The 25,627-nt window shown below is 38.6% G+C and overlaps 1 protein-coding gene across 1 annotated transcript in view; it reads right to left on the bottom strand.

The window, feature by feature from the left end:
- Positions 1-25,627, bottom strand: part of LOC146699710 (protein turtle homolog B-like) — a 132,437-nt gene that overhangs the window by 64,721 nt on the left and 42,089 nt on the right. The window contains exons 3-6 of the mRNA XM_085469550.1: positions 24,392-24,538; positions 13,680-13,831; positions 10,959-11,076; positions 144-285 (exon numbers count right to left, since the gene is read on the bottom strand). Coding sequence (XP_085325676.1) covers positions 144-285; positions 10,959-11,076; positions 13,680-13,831; positions 24,392-24,538 — 559 coding nt within the window. The remainder of the gene's footprint in view (positions 1-143; positions 286-10,958; positions 11,077-13,679; positions 13,832-24,391; positions 24,539-25,627) is intronic.

Raw genomic sequence — 25,627 nt, 5'->3', positions numbered from 1 at the left:
GGTGACAATGAGTCTGTTGCAAGTCAATTTAAGAAGTTGTTGTGCTGAATATCACCACAACAACACACAACAACAACACAGCACAGACTGTACAAGTAGGTGAGTGATAGAGCAAACAGTAATGAACCCGATCATAACTTTACTTCTTGAAGAAGACGTTGTCCTCTTCCCAGAACCATGTGTAGGTTAGGTTGCGAGGGTAGGCCTCTGCCTGGCAGGTGAAGAAGGCGTCCTGTGAGATGTTCACTGTAATGTTCTCCGGTGGTGATATAATAAACGGAGGGCCTGGTGGGGAAACACACAGAATCAGTTAAACAAACACAAGGCTAAATATTTTCATTGGCAGCTCTAATAAACACTTATCATGTATGATATTTTGCTTGACAGGACATCTGTTTTTCTAGAATGAAAAGGCAACTCTGCTCTCAAAGCTAAATTCTGATCATTCTGGTCACAGAAATCAGTCTAACCTTTAGAAGGTCCAAATGTGACTGGTCACTTTCAAAACACTGATGATGCAGCCAGCTGCTGACGGGTTCAGTTCAGAGAATCTTAAAAAAGCCAACTGGACCTTTTAGGTTAGTGTAGCTGTTTCATCTTTCACCCGAGAGGCTTCTTCAGTCCTTCAAACAAATCATAGGGAGTCCCGGGTATTTAACCCCTAGTGTGGGTTGTTCTCTTTGGAGTTACTCCTGAGGTTCACTGACCCACTGAACATGTAAGATGAGCCAGTGGTGGGTCATTACCATCACCAGGGCTAAAGGGTGAAGCGACTGTAGGACCTTGCCCTACCCCATCATGTGACCTTTTGAGGTCACATGAGGCAAGGTAGGAATTAGGATTTAAGCGCCTGGGAAGGGATGTCAAGACTGCACTGGCAACCATGGACCTGCTCGATGGATGAGCAATTCAGTCATCATTTGGGAATCTCTTTGCTCGCCCTAGAACTCATTTTTTGTTTTTCTCTCACCCTCCCATAATTCTTGGTTTTCCACATTTTGAAAATTTTAAATCCACAGATCAACTGCAGTTGCAGTTTCACTATCTATTTCCCTACTTTCATAAACCTCCAGAGTTTGTCTGACAGCACCATTCCCAGTTCCCCATTACACTTGCGTATCGTTAATCTTTTTTGTTCTGTGAATAAATCTTTTGAACCTCTTAACTGTGGTCTGAGTCTGCTCCCTGGTTCTGGTAAATGCAAAAATATGACAATTTGTTGTCTTGATTCTTGCTTAATTATCCAGGTAGGTAAATCCCAAAAGGTTGATTCTGTTCATTCTGGACGTTCTCAGTGGGAGAAACGTTTCAGTGGGTTTTCATCAGTGGTTGTTGATCAATGGTCGTGACAATTTATATATTAATGATCAAGGAACTGACCTCACAGCCCTTTGTTCATTCAGTGGGTTGGTTTCAGTCATTATGCAATTGTAGTGTTTATAAAGTTGGGGAAACCTGCAGTCAGCTGAGACTGAAGAAGTCACTTGGATAAGTGATGATTTCTTCGCTTTCCACGCTAGGTCCAGATAGAAAGAATCAACCTTTTGGGATGACACGTTGTTACTTTTTGCAAAGTTAAATTAGACGATTTTGCTATTAAGAGTTACTTCTGTTGTGTGCATATGGCTGTATTTGGCTCATGACTGCGTGCAGTTTGATATTGAAAACATAAAAACTGGAGAATTCTAAGGGAAGTTTTGAAGCACTTCCATCCCAGTCCTGATACACGCAGCTAGACATGTTTTCTACAGACTGAGTAACTTTTTGTTGTTGGATATAGAAAAGTTTCTTTCTCCTTAAGGAGTGTACAGTTGGTCTTGTCTTTGTTAAATATACCTCTAATGTGTAAGCCTTTTTTTAAGGTTCACAGAAAAACGGTCTGGGAAGCACGGTTTGGGTTGTTAGTTCATCAGAAATACTTTCTCACTGTGGCTGGACAAACTGTCCTCTTCTGAATTCTCACACCAGACAGTGGGAGAAACATTCATGCGACTTAATGAATTAGGCAGGTTCAATTTGTGACCAAAAACAGTTCACCTTGTTCTGCTCCTCGTGAAAATTAATTGGTGTGGCAGCAGCCGCAATGCATTTTCAAGGAAGCTACCAGTAAAATGCTGAAATTAATACAAACTAATTATGTGTCAACTCAAATCTGTTCCCAGCTGACTTTTTAATGTCACGAGACCCTCATCAAGGACATTTCACATCTGAAAATTCCATTCCTGTCCACTGAATTGTGAGTTGTCATGCCGAAATGTAGAAATAGGCATTTATGTAATGATGATTTAACATGTGCATCAGACACATTAAAGACTTAAGGATTGACCAAGGCTGCAGTTACAGTTTTTTAACTGGCACTTAAAACCACAAAGCATGAATCATATATCATATGTCTACAGAACAAATATTGATTATGTAGGAATTAGTTGGCATGCGCTGGTTTGGGGTCACATTGGGACATTTCTGGCCGTAGACTCTAATGCATGGATTAACACCACCACCTCTACTCTGAATTCTTAATGTCACTGCAGACCTCAGAGCCATGTCACATACTTATTTTGCACTCAGTGAAGGATTATGAAAATTTATTGAGTGATCCTTGCTGTGCCAGATGGATCCTCGTTGCAAGCATGGATGTAGTCACACTGCGATTTGCAATCATTTCCTCCCTCTGACCATAACCAGATCTATAATCACACTGTTTTATCTGCAAATACAGTATTTACTGCTTTCTGCTAGATAGTAGTAGTAGTGGTGTGGAGTAGGTAGTAGGATTTGTTATTTATTATTATGAGTCCTTAAAAATGTGACAATATTACTCAAAACAAGATGTGATGTAAATGTAAAAAGTCTGGGGTCATTTAATGTAGAAGACCTCATTTAAATATGTCGACTTTGTCTGAAGTGACAAAAAGCTGAAGGCAACTGAATTGAATGCTGAAGAGAATTTTCTCTTTAAATAACTACATAGAGACAAAGAATTTACTAAAGGTTAATGGAGTAATGAAAGAAACTTGCCAGCAGTCCCACGTGAGCACCTTTATTTGCTGATGAGCCACAATACGCAGGGCTAATTATGTTTTTTATTCATGCAAAACAAAACAGCTAATTGACATAGTTTCCCAATGAACTGGAAATCTGTCACAAAGAATCAGAATAATGGAGTTTATTTTGTGTTTATGAGGGATTGTAAAACCTGCAGTAAAACTACTTCTTCATTATTGTAGTTATTATTATATACCTATATACCTTACAACATGAAACGCCTCAAGGCGACTGTTCATGTGATTTGACATTATAAAAATGAAACTGAATTAAATTATTTATTTTCTCTAGAAAAGAGAAGCTGACACATGAACCGACCTGTAGTTTGGCAGAATTACTTTACACATCATTATTCTTAGTAAAACATGTATTTTTATTTCAGCTGAAAAATTATTCATGTATTATTTGTTCACTTCACATGCACTGTAAGGACTCTTTCAACCATTTCTATTGGATCTGTAAGCTTCAGCAGTATGAGCTATTGCTTGCTGGAAAATACTATTTATTGTTTATATGTAACTTTACGTTTAGTAACACATTCATAGTATAATGCAGCATAATGCAATCATAATAATAGTATATTAATTTCATTTGATAGGTGCGCTTTATATTGCAAAGAGTACAGACAGTGGCTGACAGAGCTGAAGAAACAGAACAGTACCTTGCCAGCAAATTAACCCTTCTCTTTGAAATCCCTGTAATATGAAAACCCTAAAATCAACCTACTAATATTACACAGACCATCAAATACAGACAAAGGAGACCCCACCCCACCCCAGCATCTACACTATAACAGCTGCTTTGGAATAACCTTTGACTTTCTCCTAATGATGCACGTATACACACACACTTATGAATGAATTTCCACTTTGTTCATAACTTGGCTTCATACAAGGATGGACTTTAAAGAATATCACCAACATGCGCACACACACGCAAACACACAGACACACTCAGAGCCAGTGTCGCAACTTAAAACTGCTAGTCTCATATGTTAGTTCTGATCTGTAGCCCACAGCCTGATCCTTTAACAGGCACAGCATTTCCATCTGCCAGGCCCTTAGCAGGACAACCACGATTAGGCCTGTGCTGGCTCACTGTGTTGTTGGTGTTTGAGTGGGGGTGTGTGAGTGAGTGTCTGTTTGTGTGGGTGCCAACACGCCCTATTTGGAACCAGCTGAGTGCTGGAGATTTGTTGGCACAGGAGTCTTTTAGCTGATCTGCTGCTCAGTGGCTTTCCAGGAGGGCTTCTATTAATCCATCTCTACCATAAATTATACAGGATGGGTCAAACAATCACTCGGCCCGTGTTTTGGTGCTTAGTCACAAAGAGAAACGTGATCTCTGTGAACATTGTGCCTGCCTGTTTTGTGATAAATAAAAACTACTAACAACCACCATATGAGGTGAGAAAACCCATTTCATCCAACAGATTTGATGAACGCATGAGGTCAGTAAAAAATATTAAAAACAAGATAACATAATGTTGTCTGTTAGCCACTCATTTCCATCTGTAAAGTCACACTCAGAGGAGTTAATCTGAACAATTACAGAAGTCAGGGTCCTTTTCTGATGTTTTAGAAACCACAAACATACCTTCATCAGTTAGCATATAATTGTTACTATTTCATACCATAAAATTTATTCAGGAACTAAAAATTCTATAATGTAAAACACATATATTCAGTTGTTCAGTTAGTCATAAGGGGTCATCATAGCAGATAGTTCTGCATATTTGATTTTGCAAACTTTTTATGCAGAGTCTGCCAATTCAGAAACTAAGAATTCTATAAAGTTTAGAAAAGTCATTATAGTTGTTCATTAAATGAACTTGAATGTCTATACAACCTTTCATGAGAAATACACAACAATTGTTGCAACGTAACATAGTGCACTTGATAAAAAAAGTCTAACGGTAACCAAGATCTAGTTTCTCATAGGGGCCCATGAGAAACTTATCAGTAATATCCTGTTCACTGTTCAATATTTGTGCTTTTTCTTTGTCCTTTTCTTTGTTCAGATAATTTGTTACACAAAACCATCTGGGATCTTCGGGTCCAAAGTAGGACTGTCACAAGAACGCTGTATTGGTGAGAGCTGTGTCAATAATGCACAAATCATAATATCATAGTAACTGTGAAATAATTCTATTTGTATGTTTTGTACAGTTATGTTTACAGATCTCTGACCACACCTGTGCACTTATATGTTGATCTATAAGTCAAAAAAAGAAAAATAAACACCTTAAAGAAAGATTTGCATAAAGGTAGTAACACTCAGAATAAGTATGATGTTTTTTAACATTTTGGGGACCAGGTACATTAGCCTCTGACATCAGAAGTAGGAAATTAGAGTTCATCCACTCATTCATGCCTTTAGTGCCTTTAAGATGATTTGGGTCATCTATTCAATTCAATTCAATTCAATTTTATTTATATAGCGCCAAATCACAACAAAAGTCGCCTCCAGGCGCTTCATAGATACAGAGAAAAACCCAACAATCATATGACCCCTATGAGCAAGCACTTTGGCGACAGTGGGAAGGAAAAACTCCCTTTTAACAGGAAGAAACCTCCGGCAGAACCAGGGGCGGTCATCTGCCGCGACCGGTTGGGGTGAGATCTGGCTTCATAGATAAATAATGATGCGTATCATCAGCATAACAATGAAAACATATGCAGTGATTTCTGTTAATATTGCCTAAGGGTAGTATAATGTAAAAAGTATTGGTCCAACTATAGAACCCTGTGGAACTCCACGACTGAGTTTAGTATATGAAGAAGACACTTACATGCACAAATTTGAATCTTATCAGGTAGATACAATTCAAGCCACTGCAGCACAATTCATTTAATATCAACAGTGTGTTCTCTATAGTAAAATATTGGGATCAATGACACTGAACATTCAGAGCACAGAGATGACTTCACCGTCAGAGGCTATAAGGGAACTAAGAGGTTCCCTTATGATTTGAATTCCGATTTGAATTCCAGTCTTATCAAATCTATGCTATCCCTATCCAGCAGTTTCAAATATACTTTAGTGTTTTTTGGTCCCTGGAATACATTTTACTACAGTCGCTGGGGTCTCTAGTGGGGGGAAAATCAACTGGAAAGGTAAACGAGTTGTTGGTGTAGTAGGGCCTATGCCATCAACAGGTTACTCACAAGCCAAGTATACTGGCTCATATATAGGCTGTTAATGATATAGGTTTAGCTATGTGGGAAGTGAACTAGAACAGCATGAAGCCAAGGCCTCCAGTAATATTATGAAGAATCCTGGAGTAGTTCAACATGCACAATAAGCAAATATGCAGGACTACCTCCATTTCTTTCCAACATATGGCTAAAAGTAGAAACATCATTTTTCAGAGTGATGCTGGAAAGCTAGTTTATGCATTTATTACTTTGAGACTGAACTAGTATAATTTCGTATTAGATTGTTCTAAAGGATCCCTGAAAACTCTTCAACTGACCCAGAATTCTGCAGCAAGAGAACCAATTGGGACATTGTTTAGTTGGATTTAAAACGCATACAAAATCTTCAATAATCAGTCATATCGTCACATCATCATAGTGCCTTATTATCCTAACAGAATACTTTGGCTTACTTGTTGTTCCCAGAGTTTTTAAAAGTAGAATGGGAAGCAAAGCCTTCAGCATGAGGTCGCTCTACTGCAGAACCAGCTCCCAATTTGGATTAGAGAGGCACGCTCTCTCTACTTTTAAGATTAGGCTTAAAACCTTCCTTTTTGATAAAGCATATAGTTAGGGCTGGACCAGGTGAATCTGAATCTTCCTTTAGTTACTCTGCAATAGGTCTAGGCTGTTGGGGGCTTCCTATGTTGCAATAAGCATTTCTTCTTCACTCATTTTCTTCACTCCCTGTGTGTGTAGTCAATGAAAATGGTTCAATTAGAGATCAAGTTTCAATTTCCTCAGTTCAGTAGTGGTCAGATCATGTCCATTCAACTGTTGGGAAGTGATCTTTAACTTATATGACCTGGGATGCTGTGGTTAGAGTGTTATTATTTTTCCTCTTTGGTCAGACAAATCACCTCTGAAGTTGCTGCAAAGTCACACATTTAAAGGATATTTACTTTTCATTTCCAGAAGAAAAATACCAGCGACATTGAGAAGTGACGTGTGTATGATGGAAGACATCAGAGACAATTACTGATTCCTTTGGTTTATATTTGATGATTTTGTGGTGGAGCCTGGACTGAGACAGACGAATTGCTTTAGATACAGAAGTTGACATTTAATTTAGAGCATGAGTCAAAAAAAAGCATCCACTCATTCTTATTTCTTTATCTTAGCTCACATGCTCCTGATGTACCATGTACTTGTAAGACGTCCCTGAACTAATTTAAGCATTGTCTTTCTAGTCTCACTCCTAAACACACTGCTGCATCATACACTATTTAAATTCTGCTCAGCCTGGTGTGTTCATATGAAAGTGATAGCATGCTTGAGGGAGCAGCCAGCTGCTATCAAAAAGGTTGTGACTGTTTTACACCAGGCAGAAGACCGATTTAGATGAACACATTTTAAATTAGGGCAAACTTTTACATTATTAGCAATGCTAGCAGCATGTCTCAGTGAATAGAAAAATGTCTGCTAATCCTGCAGCATGATACTGCTCAATTATCTCGGCAAAATGCAAATTTAGATGTCACTGTTTGACCTTAACATCAAAATACCTAAAACAGCTGTGAACTTTTAGGGCATGGGCGCGGGCCCTTGGTTGGGTTGGGTGGGAGGTCTGTGGTGTCTGTTACATAAACATTCACAACTGATACTTTCAGTCCTGTGGGTTGGAGAGAAGTCGTCTGTGGATGTATGTATGCTATAGTTCATGTTTGTGTTATGTCAGTGAGTTTGCACAAAAAGGTGGGCAGAAGACACGCTTTCCAAGTGCTCAGTATATATCAACAGTTGAGTATCAGGCGTATCATTACTCATGTTCTGCTTGCGTATTCAAGTTTCCAGCCATGGCTTTAAAAACCTACTTCGTCTAAATATTAAAGCCATATTGCAATGCAGGGATGCAGTTCTATTGGCCTATTGACCTTTGTAGCTAGCTACTAAAGCTAATTAGCTGAAAAAGTAGCAGACAGGACTGCATTAAGATCATATATGATTCTGTGATTGAAATAACTAACTGGGATCAGAAACACTGCCAGAAATCATTGTATGTGTTCTCGGTTTGGTGTGCCATCCATGAATATAGGGTTAAAGGTCTTTCGTGAAAAGAAGACCTTATATGTGAACATGATCCAGAAACTTGAACTTCAGAAACCAAACTCGATTAAAAATGGACTTAGGCAAAGTGAAAAACAGTTCTCTCGTCAGACAAATTGAAATGTAGAGTTTTTGTTGGAGAACATGCATGCCAAATGTCCTGAATAAAAGAGGAGAGGGACCATCCAGCTTGTTATCAGGGCTCAGTTCAAACGCCATGCATCGAGTACATGAAGAAACATGTGCATAAGTGAATTGAGCAACTTCCATAACTGCAAAGGCACCATCAATGCTGAAAAGTTTAGACAGGTTTTAGAGCAATATATACGCCCATCCAGATTACAGCTTTTCTGGGAGACCTCCTATATTTCTGCAAGACAATGCAAAACTATACTTCATCTATTACAGGAGCATGGATTTGTAGTGGAAGAGCCAGGGTACAAACTGACCTCCCCGTAGTCCGGACGTCTCACCAATTGAACGGTTTTTGTGCATCGTGAAATGAAAAATATGACAAAGATGACCCAGGAGTGTTGAGGAGTTAGAATCCTCTATCACGCAAGAATGGGGCAACATTCCTTTCCCAAAAGTCCAACAACTCGCCTCAGTTTCCAGATGTTTAGAGACCAGTGAAAACAAGAGGGGATGTGCCACAGTGATCTGATATGTTTTCACGTCAGCAAACTGAATTATGATATTATAATATTTGCATATTATCTGGTAACATGCTATTTACTTATGTGATTATTTCTGAAGCAACGTGTTAAACATAGTGAACCTAGAAATTCTCATCTTTCTTTAGTTGCTGCTCTCTCCAGTAGAATCTACACACATTGAAATGTATCAATATTCAAACACTGACGTGATCACAAACTCACAGTTAAAACACCAGCCTCTATAAAGTAATATCACTTTATCTTTAAAACCAGACAGAGAATTAAATTCAATAATAGATCTGTCTGCCCCAAAGTCATATTTTTAAATTCTCAACGTAATGTATTTGTGCTATGCCTCTGCATCTATGAGAGCAGAGCAGTTTTCTCCAGCAAAGCAGCCATAGACTGACCATCATTAAACCATGTGCTGCATTTCAAAGGCAGTAAAGGGAGCTGACGTGATTGGCCATTATGGGAGCCCATCCAAACTCCACCTGCTGATACCACATTTACCCCCACATACCCACAGAAATGGATTGATCCTGCTTCCCTGATGGAATGGTGCTATTTTTAGCAAAAGAAGTATATGTACCATAGTTTTCTGCGCGATGTGATGATCTACTAATATGCAGTGACAGGAGAAAACAACCCAGAATGACAATGAAATTGTGAAAGGATCAACATGGCAAGTATGTGTCATAAACAGCACTGAAAAGCAAAGCATGCAAGTGTTTAATATACCCAAATAGACACTCACTGTTAGCTCAGAAGGTATGCTGTTATCTGTCTGTTGCTGTGGGGGATGGTTTTGCATAGAAAATGGTGCAGAGGTTTAGGCTCTGAGATGAATGACCAACAAATTTGGCTGGTTTTGCAATGTGCTTAGTTTCTGTGTGTGACAGGTAACGGAGGGGGACGTGTGCTTTTGGACTGAAAGTGTCTCACAGTGTGACACTGATGTTTTCTCTCAAAAAAAAAAAGGAAAAATCACAAATCACAATCTTGCAGGAGCATATTCCCCACGTCTGATGCTGCCTAATAAATCCTGTTCTGACACTTCTCAGTGAACTTTTAAAATATGCTAGAGCTAACAGATGTTTGTCAGTGTGAAGTTGCAAGTTTTACTTCAATCTGGCTCTAAATTTATTGAAAAATGATTCATCACCAATGGCAAGTCCATCCTAACAATTTGGCTGAAAAGATACATTTGTGTAATAATTCTACAAACATCCTTATCATTTGTATTCTGATGGTGTGCTCGCTTTTGTCTTCCCAATACTGTAGGCACAGCTGATCCAATTTCCAGTGTTTTAGAGCTTCATGACCTGCTCTCTTGAGTCTAGTCAGGTTTGGTCTATGCTGAGAAAACTCATCGTTGTTTATAATGTCCTGATATGTCACTTAGCTCTGAATCCATATTTCCCTACTGTGCTAGTTAGTCTTGAACTTGAAACTTGAATTAGCAGATGGACGAGCCACAAATCTACCTAAGTATAATCTAAATGTTGCTTTCCGGGGAGGACACGGCTCAAGCAAATCTGACCTTTTATGTAAATTGGTTACCACTGACACTAATCTACTTCAATGTTATACTGATGACTTTTACTTTTGGCTGCTCCCTTATTCCCAAAGAGTCGCTTCAGCAGGAAGCTCTGCGTGTGTGATTTGGATGATTTTCACACCACATGCCCTTCCTAACGCAACCCTAAATGGGATTTGGGTTTTCTTTAAAGACTAAATCAGGGATCTTTTTAGACAAATGTGTAAACCACTACACTATGGAGCCACAATGTTTCTAATATTTCCACATCCTAAAATGTTACCAAGTTTAACAATTATGACTGACTTTCATTTTGGTGTGAGATGTTTGGACTCGTCTATTTAAAAACATTCCCTGTAAAACTGTAAAATACAAAAAAAACATCTACTTTTCATAACTCCTAATGAAATCACCAAGGGAAGGACCACAGGACAGAATGAAGATGCAATATTGGAAATCCTTAAAATTCCTTACCTTGTACTAGCAGCCGTGTGGTGTGAATAGCCTCTCCCTGGGGGCTGAAGGCTCGACACATGTAGGCCCCCCGATCTTCCCGGGTGATGGATAGCACCGTCAAACTCCCATCGGACACCTGAGCGCACACACAAACATGTAACTTTAAACGTCAGTACTGAATAAAACCCAGAAGACAAATAGTTTTGTTGTAATGAGCCCCCTCCCTGAGCCTGGTTCTGCTGGAGGTTTCTTCCTGTTAAAAGGGAGTTTTTCCTTCCCACTGTCGCCAAAGTGCTTGCTCATAGGGGGTCATATGATTGTTGGGTTTTTCTCTGAAAGTACTATTGTAGGGTCTACCTTACAATATAAAGCGCCTTTAGGCGACTGTTGATGTCATTTGGTGCTATATCGCAGTACAGAAACAAGACAATCCTAAGTGTTAAAAGCAACTAATCAATCAAAGTCTTTGAATTTGGTTGTGAAAGTGCCAAGGAGTTAGACCCATTCGAGATCAAAAAGTAGCTTCCTTTGATTTTGACTCGGTCTGCTAGGTTTAAGTCCTTCGAGCAGTATGTTGTGTTATGCAGTGTGGCTGTTAAACATTTCCCTTTACAGCCAAACCTCTTATAGAAGCAAGTCTTGCTAATTGGCAACCATTTACAAATGCCTCCAAGCACTTACTTGAGCAGTTAATTTGAACTTCTATCTAAATTAACTTTAACTTCAGCGGTCACCAAGAACAAAAATAGAATCATGGGTTAATCCAAAAAATGAAACACTCTCTGAAAAAAATTATTTTTCCAGGTGAAAAGTCTTTTCTGAATGAGACCTGGCCAGAGGGCAGCAAGTTGTTTGTTATAACAAAAAATGCCTGCAATCAACATCATCTGCCAGGTAGTATGTCTACTTGCAGACCAATCCCTGTTATTTATTGCATGTTTGTTATTCCCATATCCCTGTATGATTCCTGTAATATCCAGGTTCCTGACCACATACAGCTTCATTTTATGTGCTTCCTTAGTTAGACATCTGAGGACCCACATGAAGACAGAAAATATCAGTGTGAAAGTTTTTTATTTGGGGCAGACACTCAATGACCTTAGCAATAACAGAACACCAAATAAAAGGGTCAGTAAATCAGACGCAATAACTGCAGAACCCATTTTTGGAAAATGACTTTATTTTTTCCAGATCGTCGCTGTCTTGCATAAAACCTACTGAATCGCTGGCTTGAGTTGAGAGCATATCCTAATTTTTGGCACCCCTCCACCTGCTGGAAATCTAGGCAACCGCAACCATCCCTGGGAGTTTCATCTAACAGCCCATTTCCACAGTGGAAACCCAAACAACACCACATTACCACTTATTTTGTTAAATTAAAGCACTGCTCACCATCCAGATCTGTCTTCAGAGATTTTTCTCCTAAATCAGATCAGAGTGCAGCCACTCATATCAAAACCAAATTGTTATTCAGATTAAAATCTCTCCCACATCTTTGTGTTAGCACATGCTCATGGTTTACGGTTGTTATCAGTCTATAACAGCCCAAAGTATCGTGACTAACTTGGGAGAAAGCTGCTGCCTGAGAGAGGGACAAATTTATATGTATAACTCTCCTGTGAACAAAGCTCAGTCACCTAAATAATTGATCTAAACTGAGGGAGTCATTCCCGTTCTTCTTGCAGGATTCATTACTGTACAGCAACAAAACGATCACAAAAGGCTTCTTTTTAAATGAAAATAAAAGTTCTGTTACATTATGTGTGAATGGAATAATGGTTACTGAGAAAAACTCCCAGTGCTGGAACACACAGTGAATCTTATAATCTCTGATTGTTGAAAGTAGTAAGGAAACAAGGAGTCAAGCTGAGGAGTTGTCTGTTAATTGAATGTTGCCATTTCAAACGTAGATCTCTCAATCTAAAGACTGCGAACGCATTTATTCAACCTGAGAAGTTAAGTCACAACAGCCTGACCCGAGATGCTGTTACAGCTCAAAACATCTTTTAAGTGACCAATGTGAGACGTTCAAGGCAGCAACAGACTTTCACCAGAGAGGTTTTAAATGTTATTCCTCTCCAGCAGACCTGCAAGCCAGCACTAAGCTCCCTGCCATCCAACCTTTCTGATCATCTTTGCTTGTTGGGAAGCTTTTATTGCAGGCTAATGAGATGCCATCAACTTGAGTGACACTAGCTTCTCTTCTCACCATCTCTCAGCCAGTGTGCTCCATGCCCCCCTACACACAAACACTCACAGTGAAGAGAACATGTGGGAGAAAACCATAACGTCTGCAATATTCACTAGACTTCTGAATTCTGCTCTGATGATTAAGACTACAAGACTAGACATCTGTGGAAGTATCCCTTGGCATCTTTTTCCTTGTTTATATATGATGCTAAGAAAACTGAGCTAAGTGAAAGACCCCACTCACTCAAAACTGGTAGAGACCAAATGTGGAGCTACAAAAACATTCAATATCAGATTGTACTAAAACTTGAAACTAAAAGATGGTGTAGCCCCGTATCAGCTACTGGTGTAAAGAAGCAACAGTTTGCTAACAAGTAAACTTTTACATATTTAACTGTCGAGTCGGCACCTTGCTGGTAGACTTTGCATGATGAGGCCAGATGCTTCGTACAAACACAGTGGTCTCAGTGCCTGCAACTGTTAGTCTAAACATAGCATGACTATAGTAACATATTTAATAAACAGCTGATACGAATATAAAGTATTTACCTTATACTTGGCACTGCTGACCATGAGACTACCTTCCCGCAACCAGCTGACTGAGGGTTTGGGATTCCCAAAGGCTATACAGGTCAAAGTGATGCTCCCCCCCTCCTTGGCCTCCACGTACTGAGGTGGTGTATCTGTGAAAGTTGGGGGGGCTGAAGAGACAGAGCAGAGGTTGGAAAGGAAATATGAACAATAAAATTAATAAAGGTAGGAAACATACACAATAAAACAAAGAAAAACCTGCATAGCTGCTATTTTCTCTAGCTGCTACCTTCTTTTACAGAATGAATAGAAATAATCCATTGTGATGTGATAAAAGTCATATAAAATCAGTGGCTACCAGTGAACGTGGTGGTGAAAAGTCAGAAATCAAGACAGGGGAAAGTACTTTTTCATGGAACTGTTTAAAAACAATTTAAGAATTTCTAAGTTGTTGTTGGACAAAGATTGCCTGAGTAAATACAAAATGCAGATTTATTTCCATGTATTAAGGGAAAAAAATATGTAAATCTACCTGGTCTTATGTGAAAAAGTAATTGCACTAGCCACACACAGCCCTGATTACTGACAGATCTGTCGAATCACTTAAATACAAAGTGAAATAGGCTCTAAAGAGACTCAAGAACAAATGAGAAACAAAGTCGTTGACAGCACTGGGACACTAGCATGGAGATGCTTTGGAATGATCCTAAACAGGGTATTTTGTATTTATTTGGGTAATCTTCTTTAAGTTTTACAAATAAATAAATAAACTGCAACAAAGCTGACATTTTGTCATTACACAGTTAACTGAATTCAGAGATATAAACATACAGTTTTTAAAGCATAATATTTTTACAGTTAGAAATCCATTACTGCAGATTAAAGCGGGCAGACGGCAAAATAACTGTTCGTCTTTTCGGTCACTTTTTCCATATTTCTGTCTCCTTCAGCTTTTACAGTTTTACGGCTTCTGAACTTTTATAAGGATCCTTTAAAATCCTAATGCATTTGACCCTAATGACAAATATGAATTATATTTTTTGCTTTTTAAGTCCCAACTGAGTGCTTACCACAGCAAAAACAAGAACTGGGGAATGAACAGGAAGAGAAAAGAAACAACTAAAGACCTGCTGTACAAAGATCAGTACACATCAGAATTCTGCATTGTTAGCTGTCAGACTAAGGATTAGGGTTAGTTAAGTTGGGAAAAAATGTGATACTGTATTTCAGAGAAATCTGTTTACATTTAGTGGCGTTCTGATCTCTAAACCTCTGTTTTATCTCAGAATGCAGACCTCTTTACTTTTTGCAGACTTGAAGCAGACTGGGAGCAGCTTGACAATAGGAAGTTTTCTCCCAGATCTCCTAATACCTTATCATTAGGAGATGAATACATTTACAAAAAAACATCTAAATGTTAAAACTAGAAATGTCTCATTAGCAAACACATTTAGAGTCTCAAAACCCAATTAATGAAGTCCACAGAACTTACTGTAGAAGTCAGCAAATGAACTTGGACAAATTGGGACAAGGCTTGTGTATAAAAGTGTTCCTAGGAGAACAGTGACCCCGATAACTGTCAAAGACATTTGAAGGCACCAAACTTCTTGGATGTCTGATCAAACTGTGTATCCAAACTTGCCCTGAATGATGGCTCTAACAGAGCTTCAGAAGTCCTCCCAGGAGGATAAACATTTGAGAAGCACACCATAAATCCTGCCTTCAGGGCAAACGAAAACCAGGTTTGGCTTTAAGAAAAGTCTGATTGTCAATGAGGGGCCCACCCAAAGCCCAGGCCAAACCTTACACAACACGTATACTTGCTGTTGAGACTCGAATATAGCTTTTCACAGGTACTTACTGAGGATCGACCAAGACTTAAAAACAGAGAAGCTGTAATTGCTGTCATAGTTTCTAAATCTTATTTGGTAGACATACCAAGAAAGATAACACGCTCACACACTCATAAGAGTGCTATAAATGCATGAACAGTTTAAAAGTATTAATGCTTTCAGTTAAAAAGTGAGATGCAGATTTGACAGTTTCTGCAGTAACAATGATTTATTAAATTAAGTAAGTGTAGTGACAGTTGATAAATTAATATTTTAACACAGCTAAGCCATCTGAGCAAGATAAACTCTTAAAAAAAACCCTTCCTTTCAGAGTTTTGATAAGTGTGATTTTTGTTTTTTAAGAATTAAACATCAGTGTGCCTGACATGGTGCATTTGGTTAATACCATTTTTTAAAATCCTCTTTAGCTCCGTTGCTGGCTAGAATATAAGGAGGGATGATCATACAAGACAACTGGCACCATACTCCAACAGAAATACAGTTAAGCTGTGTTACAACTGCCCTGCCCCCACTGAACTCATGCCAATTACAGTCTATCCGAGTGCACATGTCAATATCGCTGTCAATGATTCAATGCAGATTTTGTTTGAGCATAATTCCTTTTTTGATATTCTCAATCTAATCACCTTAGGACTCAAGCTGATCTGCTTACATGTGTAATCTCTAGCATGTTATTCCATCTGCAGCTATGAGCCAGGCCATAGTGCTAATTCCACGTCTCACATTTTACCATGCCACACAGCTAAGACCGATTTTACAGTTATGGAAACGCAGACTTCCGACCTCATTATATAGCTGTATTTCCTTGTAACTAGTTGTCTTACTACTGGTTAAAATAAAGGGTGGATAAGACCAACTGTACTGCTATGGAAGACTGCTGGATACTGCAGCTGGCACTCAAAGTTGCTACCTAAGCTAGGTACACATGAATCTCATTGCCAGTGCTGTTATTTGCTCAACCTGTCAGTCGCTTTAATTTGGGCTTTACTTGTGTGTATGAAAATACAGTAATATACACTAGTACGTGAAAATAATATCACTTAAGGCAGCGGTCCCCAACAAATTCAGAAACATGTATTCAGATTGTTATTTAAAAATCATTTTTAGTTTTAAGCAATTTTTTTTGACACATTTCTAAAATATTTGTGTGTTCTTAGTTGTGTTTTTTGTTTGAGCAGTGGAGAAACAGAGCATTTACCCCATTACAACTTTTTCTGTTATTTCTGCAGGGGTGCTTTAGAGCATTAGTAAGAGGGAGGTAGTCACAGGTTAACCATGCTCTGCAATGCAGTCCAGCAGGATGCTGTTCAAATATCATTGTGGAGCGAAACAGGATGAAAGTCAACAAACTGTTTTTGTAAACAAATCCTACGACTGACAAGCAGTGAAATTTAAAGGCTGTAAGTTGCAAATCAATTTCAATATGCAATATAAATGGCACAGTAGTGTAATAAACTGTTTTACCTCTTCTTCCACCACTAACAATAACTAATTACTATAATAACTAATTGGTATACTGACTACAGTAGCTATCTATGAGTCAATTTTTAATGCTGCATTTTGTCTGAGTGGTTAGGACACTCCACTGGCCAGTAATCATGTGTGCATCTGCTTTTTGACAGGGAGGAGGAACAGTGACCCCTTCATTCTGTTTTCCTCAAGGACCTTAAGAAGTGCTGAAAAGCTTGTGCGAGGGTGCAAACTGGCACACAGACGAGAAAGGAAAAGACATGTCAAAACTAAGGAGGGACAAACAGGCAGAGATAAAGAAGAGCAAAAAAATAAGAAAGACTCCATTAGACAAAAAAATAGAGATACTGGGTCTGGCATGTAGCATGCACTGCAAAGTGCTGCTGCAGAATGGTGTGCTTTTTCAAGATGGAGGCATTGAAGACCAACCCTATAACATTTGAACCTTTTTTTATTTTATTTTTTTGGTATCACCTTATCTGCATTTGGGCTTCACCATGACTGAAAGGACCAAAGAGTGCAGGACTTTAAATCTTCTAATTGGAAAAAAGCCTTAATACAAGCAAGGTAATGTTTTTCCCTGCTAGGTAACCTAGAATTTCACTTAATCATTCAAGCAGAAACTTGCATACTTATTAAACTGAGTTTACCAACACTTCCCATCTTGCAGCTCATGTCTCATGTCTCCACTCATACACTCTTTCAGGAATGCCGATCTCAAGTGACAGAAGTTCACAGGAATGAAGGAGGCAATTTTACGGAACTTGTCTTTTTGCATCTCACCAGAAATCTAGAAACAGCACTTCTGTCTTAATGTGCCAGTCCTGCTGGCACTGAAGGCCACAGTGTGAAAACCAAAAACTACAGATGTTTGGCAGTGAGAGGTTGAGTGCAAACAGAAGAACTATAATTAGAAGTTCTGCTTCATCTAGATGGTCAGTATAGCACCAAGCCCCCCGAGTGTTCTTCATAAAGTTACTGGTCACACTTAAAACCCTTCTTCAATCAGCTTCACTGTCTAATTAAGTTTTTTGGGTTGACTATGTGTCTTCTTAGTTGGATGGTCAGAAGATTTGCATTTACTATAAACCAGCGGTCCCCAAACTTTTTTGCACCACAGACCGATTTATGTCCGACTATTTTCACGGACAGGCCTTTAAGGTGTTGCAGATAAATGCAACAAAATAAAACCAGTACCGGCACCAACAAAAAGAAAATTTAATCATAATACACAGGAAAAGACCCAGGGAAACAGAGTTAATGATAAAAACGATAAAAAATAAAAACATAAATTTCACACGTGATCTTCAACTCTCGTGGCCCGGTGTCGGTCTGTGACTTGGGGGTTGGGGACCTCTGCTATAAACCAAAGAAAAGCTGTGCCTGTATTTGAGCCTGAGCCTCTAATGACAAAATCAAATGTTTTACTTAACCTCTGTATTGTGTTCATATTTTTGCTATTTAGCCAATATTAGCAGGTCTGATGGACCCACATTATTGCGTTACTAAATCAAACATCATAACAATTTATGTAAAAATACTTTACTTTTAAAGGCTAGCAATTCCTTAGCAGGTAGAGCAGGTCCCCTTCTAGTCAGAAGGTTGGTGGTTCAACCCCTGGCTGCTACAGCCATGCCTTAGTATCCTCGGGGAAGATACTGAACCCAAAGTTGCTGTCTGTTCAGTGCACGAGTGTGTCTGAATTTTAGATAGAAAGCACTTAAGCATATAAATAAAGTGCTTGGATGAATGATGTTGTTTAAAGCACTTTGACTGCTCAAGTGCAGCTGGGTTTTTCGAACAATATTTAATTTAAAGAAACAGAGATGATAAGAAAGGTATGGGTGGAGAAAAAAAAGGTTTTCCTGAAAAAATATAAATGAAGCAATGTTTCAGATCATTACTAATAAAACTAATATTACTTCTTTGATGTGAATTAGAAATGGACCCTAATTATGTCAGTGTATACCACTCAGCTACATTGAACAAATAAACTATTTGGGCCAATCTTCACATTTCCTATTTATTTTTCTTTATGCGTATTTACCTAACATATTTTAAGGTGGTGGAGAAGTGATGGTAACTAACTTTATTTACTAAGGAAAAAAGCTAAAAGTATCTCGCCCTATATGAAAAAGCAATTGTTTACTGTTTTTGCAGTGGCTTTGAGGCAGAGCTCTCAGGAGTGAGCATGAATTTCAGATCCTTTGGATTTGCATGGAAATGCTGTTCCACATCCTTTATATAGTACATCAGTCCAGTGACTGTAAAAGGCAACCACAAAAGTAAAGGAAGGTCTTATTTTTCAAGCTATTAGCTCGTGTTCACACATTGGCTAGCACGGCAACTTAACAGATTAAAAATATGAATAATAATTCAGTTGCTGTATTTTTAATCACATCAGGCTATTCTAAATGGCAAAGCAAAAAGTCTTTTGAGTGGTATTTAAACTAATTAAAGATATCAACACTACAACAATAATTGTTAGTTAAGTTATTACAAGAGTGCATATAGAGAAAAACTGTATTTGATGGGAATCGAGGACCAGTTCCTGCAGAGAACCTGTTCCGGGTAGTTCAATTACTTGGTTCTACTTGCACTTGTGCTACTATCAGCTGATTTCAGTGGATGTGCTGGAGGAGGAAAATAGTGGCACAGTCCACAGCATGGATATTTACAATACTTTAAATATTTGTTTTTATTGCACAAAATGACAACAGTGCAATGGTAAAGTGAAAACTCCAGCCAGAACAGAAACTGCATTATGTTGCTAACACAACTTCTGCTCTTTGCAATCATCTGCACAGACAGCATGCTAATGCTAAGCTAGCTAAGAACCCAGAGTGATGTTAAAGCTGAGTGAATGCCGACCGCAGCCCAACAGCCAGACCCTGAACTTCAACGTGTAACAAACTGCTGAGCAGTCAGACTATGTTTCTACGTGATCACGTTTCTAAAGTAGAATCACTGTGGCGATCGCTTTGAAGTCCCTTTATGCTAGTTTTTATCTTTGCCGTGTGTTCACACCTAATTACTGAGAGACAGATCCTGTATGTGTGTCCTCATTAGGCGAGGGATTTGTGTTGCTATACGTTAACATTATGAGATGATGCATTTCAGGTCATATTACAGAAATGTGGAAGTAATGTAACAAACAGTGTAACAAATGACCTTCTCCTTTGAGTAATTAAGCAACGTACAGCATTACTTTAAAGAAAAGTGTTCTGTGTCGTATTTGTAATTCATTACTTTTTCTGAGTAACCACCCCAACACTGATCACAACAAAGAGAGGAAATACCTCCAACATGTACAGACATTTGCCTACACAGCATAATTTAATGAATGTAATCTCTTTGATATGCTGCTTAGTGATGGTTGTAACTCTCAAAGCAGAGCCAACGAGAACCCAGTGAGAATCAGTAAAACAATCCATAAAGAATAGAATCAATAACTGATGTTGATAGAATCAGAATCGCTAAATTCTTATCAATTCCCTTCCCTACTTATATCCTTCCCTAGGAAGTCTAAACACCGAAGGCACCATCCAACTTCTAGTGACTGCATGCTTACATACCAATGTTCGGTATACTCACTTTTGCAGAAATTAGTCTTCTGTCAGTGTTTCTAACTTCCAGGGTATTTTAGCCACATACCATAATAACACATAGCATGGTACTATTTTTAAAATAACCTGGCTTTTTTTGTATAAGACTGTTGTCATAACGACCTCCACAAATACTGGCTACACCTAAACTGCTTTATCTTTTTCTTCTTAGTGGAAAAACAAAGGAAACACTGTAACATATTCAGCAGTATATTCAACACACTAAAAGCACTTCATTTTCAAACAGCTTGACCACTTTAATAAATTTTCTGTCTAAGAAAATGTAACAAAGTCAACTTCAGCACATCCGTTTTGTGAAGCTTAGTTTTAGCAATATATTCTGGAAAACGGGCATGCTTGTCAGCTGTCCCCTGTACACCACTGACTGTCTGACTACAGCGATGATCGGAGCCGTGTGGTTCATGCTTGGTACAGTGACAGGATGTTAACAGACAGTGAAGGAGTAACAGGCAGAGAGAAAGGAGGCTAAGTTAGGAGCCTGAGGCTTCTAAACACTGCTGGGAAAGAGGATGAAGAACCAAGACAAAACAAACGCAACGCTGATGAGACTGAACTTGGGGGGTGGGGGACAGGGGCTGCAGGACCGTATCTGATCTGTCTGTTACCACAGCAACAAGCATCTTCATATGCTGTCTGATTAAGTGAGTTGACGAGTGCTAGAACTGCCACATGAAGGCAAGAATATTCTCATCTGTGAAGCCCTGTGAGTGTTAACACTCAGCTTGGTTTGTGCGCAGGTATTCTTCTCTAGAAGTGCAGCAAATCTGTGACACTGCATGTACAAGAGGGGACGCAGTGCTCTGCACAACTTTTTCAAGTCAAGTTCTTACAAAAGAGCCACAGTGTAACCAATCAGAAACCACAAATACTGTCAGTTGAACCACAACATTAACATTAACAATCCCAGTACAGCTTTATGTTTTAACTCTTTCAAATGGCTGAAATCAAATCACTTTAGACAAGTAGAAAACAGAACATCTCCTGTTTCTCAAATGTGAGAACTTTTTTCTATTACATCTTTGTGACACAGAAGGATATGTATGGTTTCTGGACTGTTGCCTAGGTGAAACTAGTAGTCTAAAGAATCATATCAGCTCTGCAAATTCTGACTGATTTGTTAGACTATGAATTATAGCAGAACTGTATTTTAGTGATGCTCTATGGCTACTACAGGCAGCAGAGACACAGATATAGAAAGTGCTGTGCAATCAATTTTTTTTACCCTAAAATCTTCATTTGTAAAAATGTTTGTGGTGGGGCGTGGTCTGCCCGTAATCACGCCCGCTGGGTTAAAACACGGGGACTCAGGTGTGTGTGGTGTTGTTGTGGTGAGTAGGGCAATAAAGATGGCTCTGAATGATGATCTGTGGTCCCGCCGTGCCTTATTCTCACCACAATGTTCATTACATATTATTTGAGATGTAATGTCTATTGCACAGTACATTTGACATATGTATTTACTGGCTATGTGACCGAAAATCTGATTCAGCAATATTATCAAGTTGCTTACTCAATTGCTTATAATTAGCAAAACCCTGCAACCTTCTGCAGTGTTTATCTTTTGAAGTGTTCAGTGCCAGCCCTACGTTTCCCTGCTATTAGATTATTTTTCCCTCCACCATTAGGCTAAGCACTGCTAAATCCATCTTAAAAAGGGGAAGGACTAATCATTATGGAAACAGACATAAACAAAAATGAGAGTTTGCTAGCTTAATATTTTGCACAATGCATTTTGATAATAACTAGTATCGGAGCTCAGGGAATTCATGTGTTTTTTAAACCTGGGTATTTGAACACATATGCTCTAACGTTCCCCACACATTTTTCACATCCACCCCAGTGGCGTTCCATCAGGACAAGCAAGGCGGTGCTTGCCTAGTATAAAAAATTAAAAGAGACATCAGTTAAAATCAAAGTGAAAATGTGTTTCCATAATGATCTTAAACACCACAGTCATAAGGTTTCTCACCTGTTTGCAACTATTCTTTATATTATTGCCAAATTGTGGTCACAACTCTTAGCTAATGCCAATGCTCCCCATTTCTCACAAAAACATGACAAAATATCGGTGCTTGGGAAGAAGAGAAAACATATGGACACATTATATATTTAATGTCAAGGGAAATGAGACGCTTTATGAAACGTGTGCAGGAACTATCAGTAAAAACACGACAAGCTAAGACGTTATATTTTTATTCAGCTGAATCAACTTTAGTTTTGTCTGTGACAGGCTTGTGCAATTTAGTTGACTAGACTGAAACTAAAAGAATTTAGATGATTAAATTATTAAATTATGATTGCACCTAAATAACATGTTAGCAAAAACACTATTAAAACTACATCAAAATTTGTGTCAAAATTAACAATGCTGTGGAAACAGAGCTAGCATTAGAAAGAAAAGGAGCTTCTGTGAATTATCATTGTAACAAATAGGTTTTCTCTTACTGGTCATCTTGGCCAACATGTTTAATGTAGAATAGTTAAAGTGCAATGTCAGAACGTTTTCATTAATTCCATTAGCACGTGAGGAAAGAAAACCCTGATAATGGACAGATGGCTTCGGCTCCTACAATCTCTGCTTTAATAAAACAAGCAAGTTGATCTACTGCAGGCTCAGCCAGAACTTTCAAAATAGTTGAGAAGCTGAGAAATCACTTGGTTGAATAAATTTACAAAGTTTAACCAGCTGTTTTGCTAATACACCACCTTCACCCTGTCTTTCAGCTGTGATTTGATTTATTTTTAATATATCTAATTATATATTATATACCTCTTTTTTTTTTAATCAATGCATAGCCCTGCTTTTCTGAGTATCATGCTTTCCACAGTATCATGCTGGAGTTCACTGAGCTCCTGAGAGCGACCGATGCCTATTATTGGTATATTTTTGGGGACAATATGATCTTTTCTTCTATGAACTAATCAAATAGAATGACTGACTGTACCTTTAAAATAAAAGATTTAAAATTGATATCTTCAAAGTGGCCTGTTTACAGTACTACAATACTTTATTAGGTTTACATCTAACCCTTGTGTTGATGTAGCACATGCAGCCTATTCACAGAATCTACATTATTAGGCATTTCAGCATCTGTTATGCAAACACTCTTTTATGTGTTCAGTGCATCCACAGGCTAAGAAATAATAATCTAAAAGACTTATCGATTTGCATTCATTATTTTGCATCTTTGAGGGTTGATCTGTTCAGTTTGTTTCTATTTCTGCTCAGTTTTGTTTTTCCATTTCATCCATTTGTGTCTCATTGTACCTCTGTACTTTTGTCATAGTTGTTTTGACTGCATTGTGCCTTTTTCAGTCGTTTTTTATGTGAGTCTTAGTTCCAGTTTGCTTTGCCTGTCTTTGGTATTTTCTTTTACGTGTCTTTGTATTAAGTGTGCATCTCTTTAGAAATGTTTTCATATTTTTATGTTAAACCTGTTTGTTTTATTTCTGAGACATAAAGAAAAGCAGAATCATTTTTGTTACTTTGTCTGCCTTTGAGTTTGAGTTTGTGAATGTCAAGAGACAGTCATTTGTATCAATTTGTGTTAAGTGTGCATCTTTCTTCAGCTCAAGAACAATCAGAAATCTTGGATTTCCATCGACAAGTGTAGCGCAATTCCTTCAAAGACTGTCAAAAAGTCTATATAAGAAGGTAATAATATTTCACACATACACAACAAAGGTATGACTTTGTACTTGTACTGTCTATTCAGTTATTGTTTCACACTGGCTTTACACTGAACCGCCTGAATAATGCATGATGTCAGATGCTTCTTACCGTTGACAGTTAGATGCACCCAGCTGCCGTTGTGGAAGGTGTCATACTGCTGCTCCAACATCAGCACCTTACACTCATACCAGCCGTGGTCGTCTGAACGCACATCCTCTATCCGCAGGGAGGACTTGCCATGCAGACTGGCCCGGCCTGGCCAAGAGGCGAAGCGGGAAGAGGACACGGAGGCGAGAAGGATGGTTGGATTGAATTTCATAAGGAAAATGAAGGAAAGGAAAGAAGGTGAGAGGTGAATGAAGAGAAGAGAGAAGAGGAACACCGAATGAATGTTAAAGCAACATCAGCCTTTGAACGACTCAGATATAAATATGCAGGGATCACATAGTGCTGACACTGACGTTCTCTATACTTTAGTTTAGAGCCATTTCTAAACAAAGATACTAAAGCACTGTTAATCTGCAAAATAACATGGAAGCAGAGCAACAAGTGCGATAGCTGTGTCTATCACTTACAGGCACAGCTAAAATTGTTGCTCCCACTAAATTGCCAGTTTTCAGCCAGCTCCCAGATGTTGGGAGTCACCTCCTTCTACTGGATCTGCACTATGAACGTGCTCCTTTCATTTGATTGCAGAGTGTCACAAAGACATGCGCTTTCTTCACAAAAACTGACTTGTACGGTTTCCACATTTTTTGACAGCTGAAATATTTTCATTTGCTTACAAACTGTTAAGCAAGTTTTGAAAATGTAAAATAGATCAAATTTTAGTCTGTCTGACATTTTCACACACTCTCCAAAATCATCCCAAGCAGGTATTCACTCATTCAATCATTCATTCATTTGGCACATCAGCACTCTTCATATCCATCTTCTGGGTTTTAAGTTTGCTTAGTCTTTTGTTCATTTCTTGCAGATTATTGAGATACTAAAGTTTAGTTTGGAGAGTCTTTGGGTTTTGTTATGTTTCTAGTTCTTGTTTAATTTCGTTCCCTTCTGTGCCCGCTCTGTCTTAGTCTCTCCTTGCTGTGTCCTCCCCTTCATCCCCGGTGTGTTGTCTATAATGACGCTCTTTTTCTGTTCCCTTCTCGCTCCCTCTCTGCATCTGTCTCCCTCTCTGTCTTACTTGTCCCTAACTCTCCAGCTCACTCTCTGTTGTCTCAGCTTCCTGGCTCTCTCATTCTTTCAGCTTTGTCATGTCCGTCTGCCATGTGTCTGCTATTGTATTCCCACGTCAAGCTGTGTGTCTGAGTCTGCGTCTCTTTTTCCTACTTCCTGTTTTAT

This window comes from Copadichromis virginalis, linkage group LG10 (assembly GCF_057382275.1).
Source record: "Copadichromis virginalis isolate Kocher_CV1m ecotype Utaka linkage group LG10, C_Virginalis_male_GT1.1, whole genome shotgun sequence".
NCBI classification, from domain to species: Eukaryota; Metazoa; Chordata; class Actinopteri; order Cichliformes; family Cichlidae; genus Copadichromis; species Copadichromis virginalis.
Note: the sequence above shows the minus strand (reverse complement) of the source record. Positions and strands in the feature narration are given on the sequence as shown.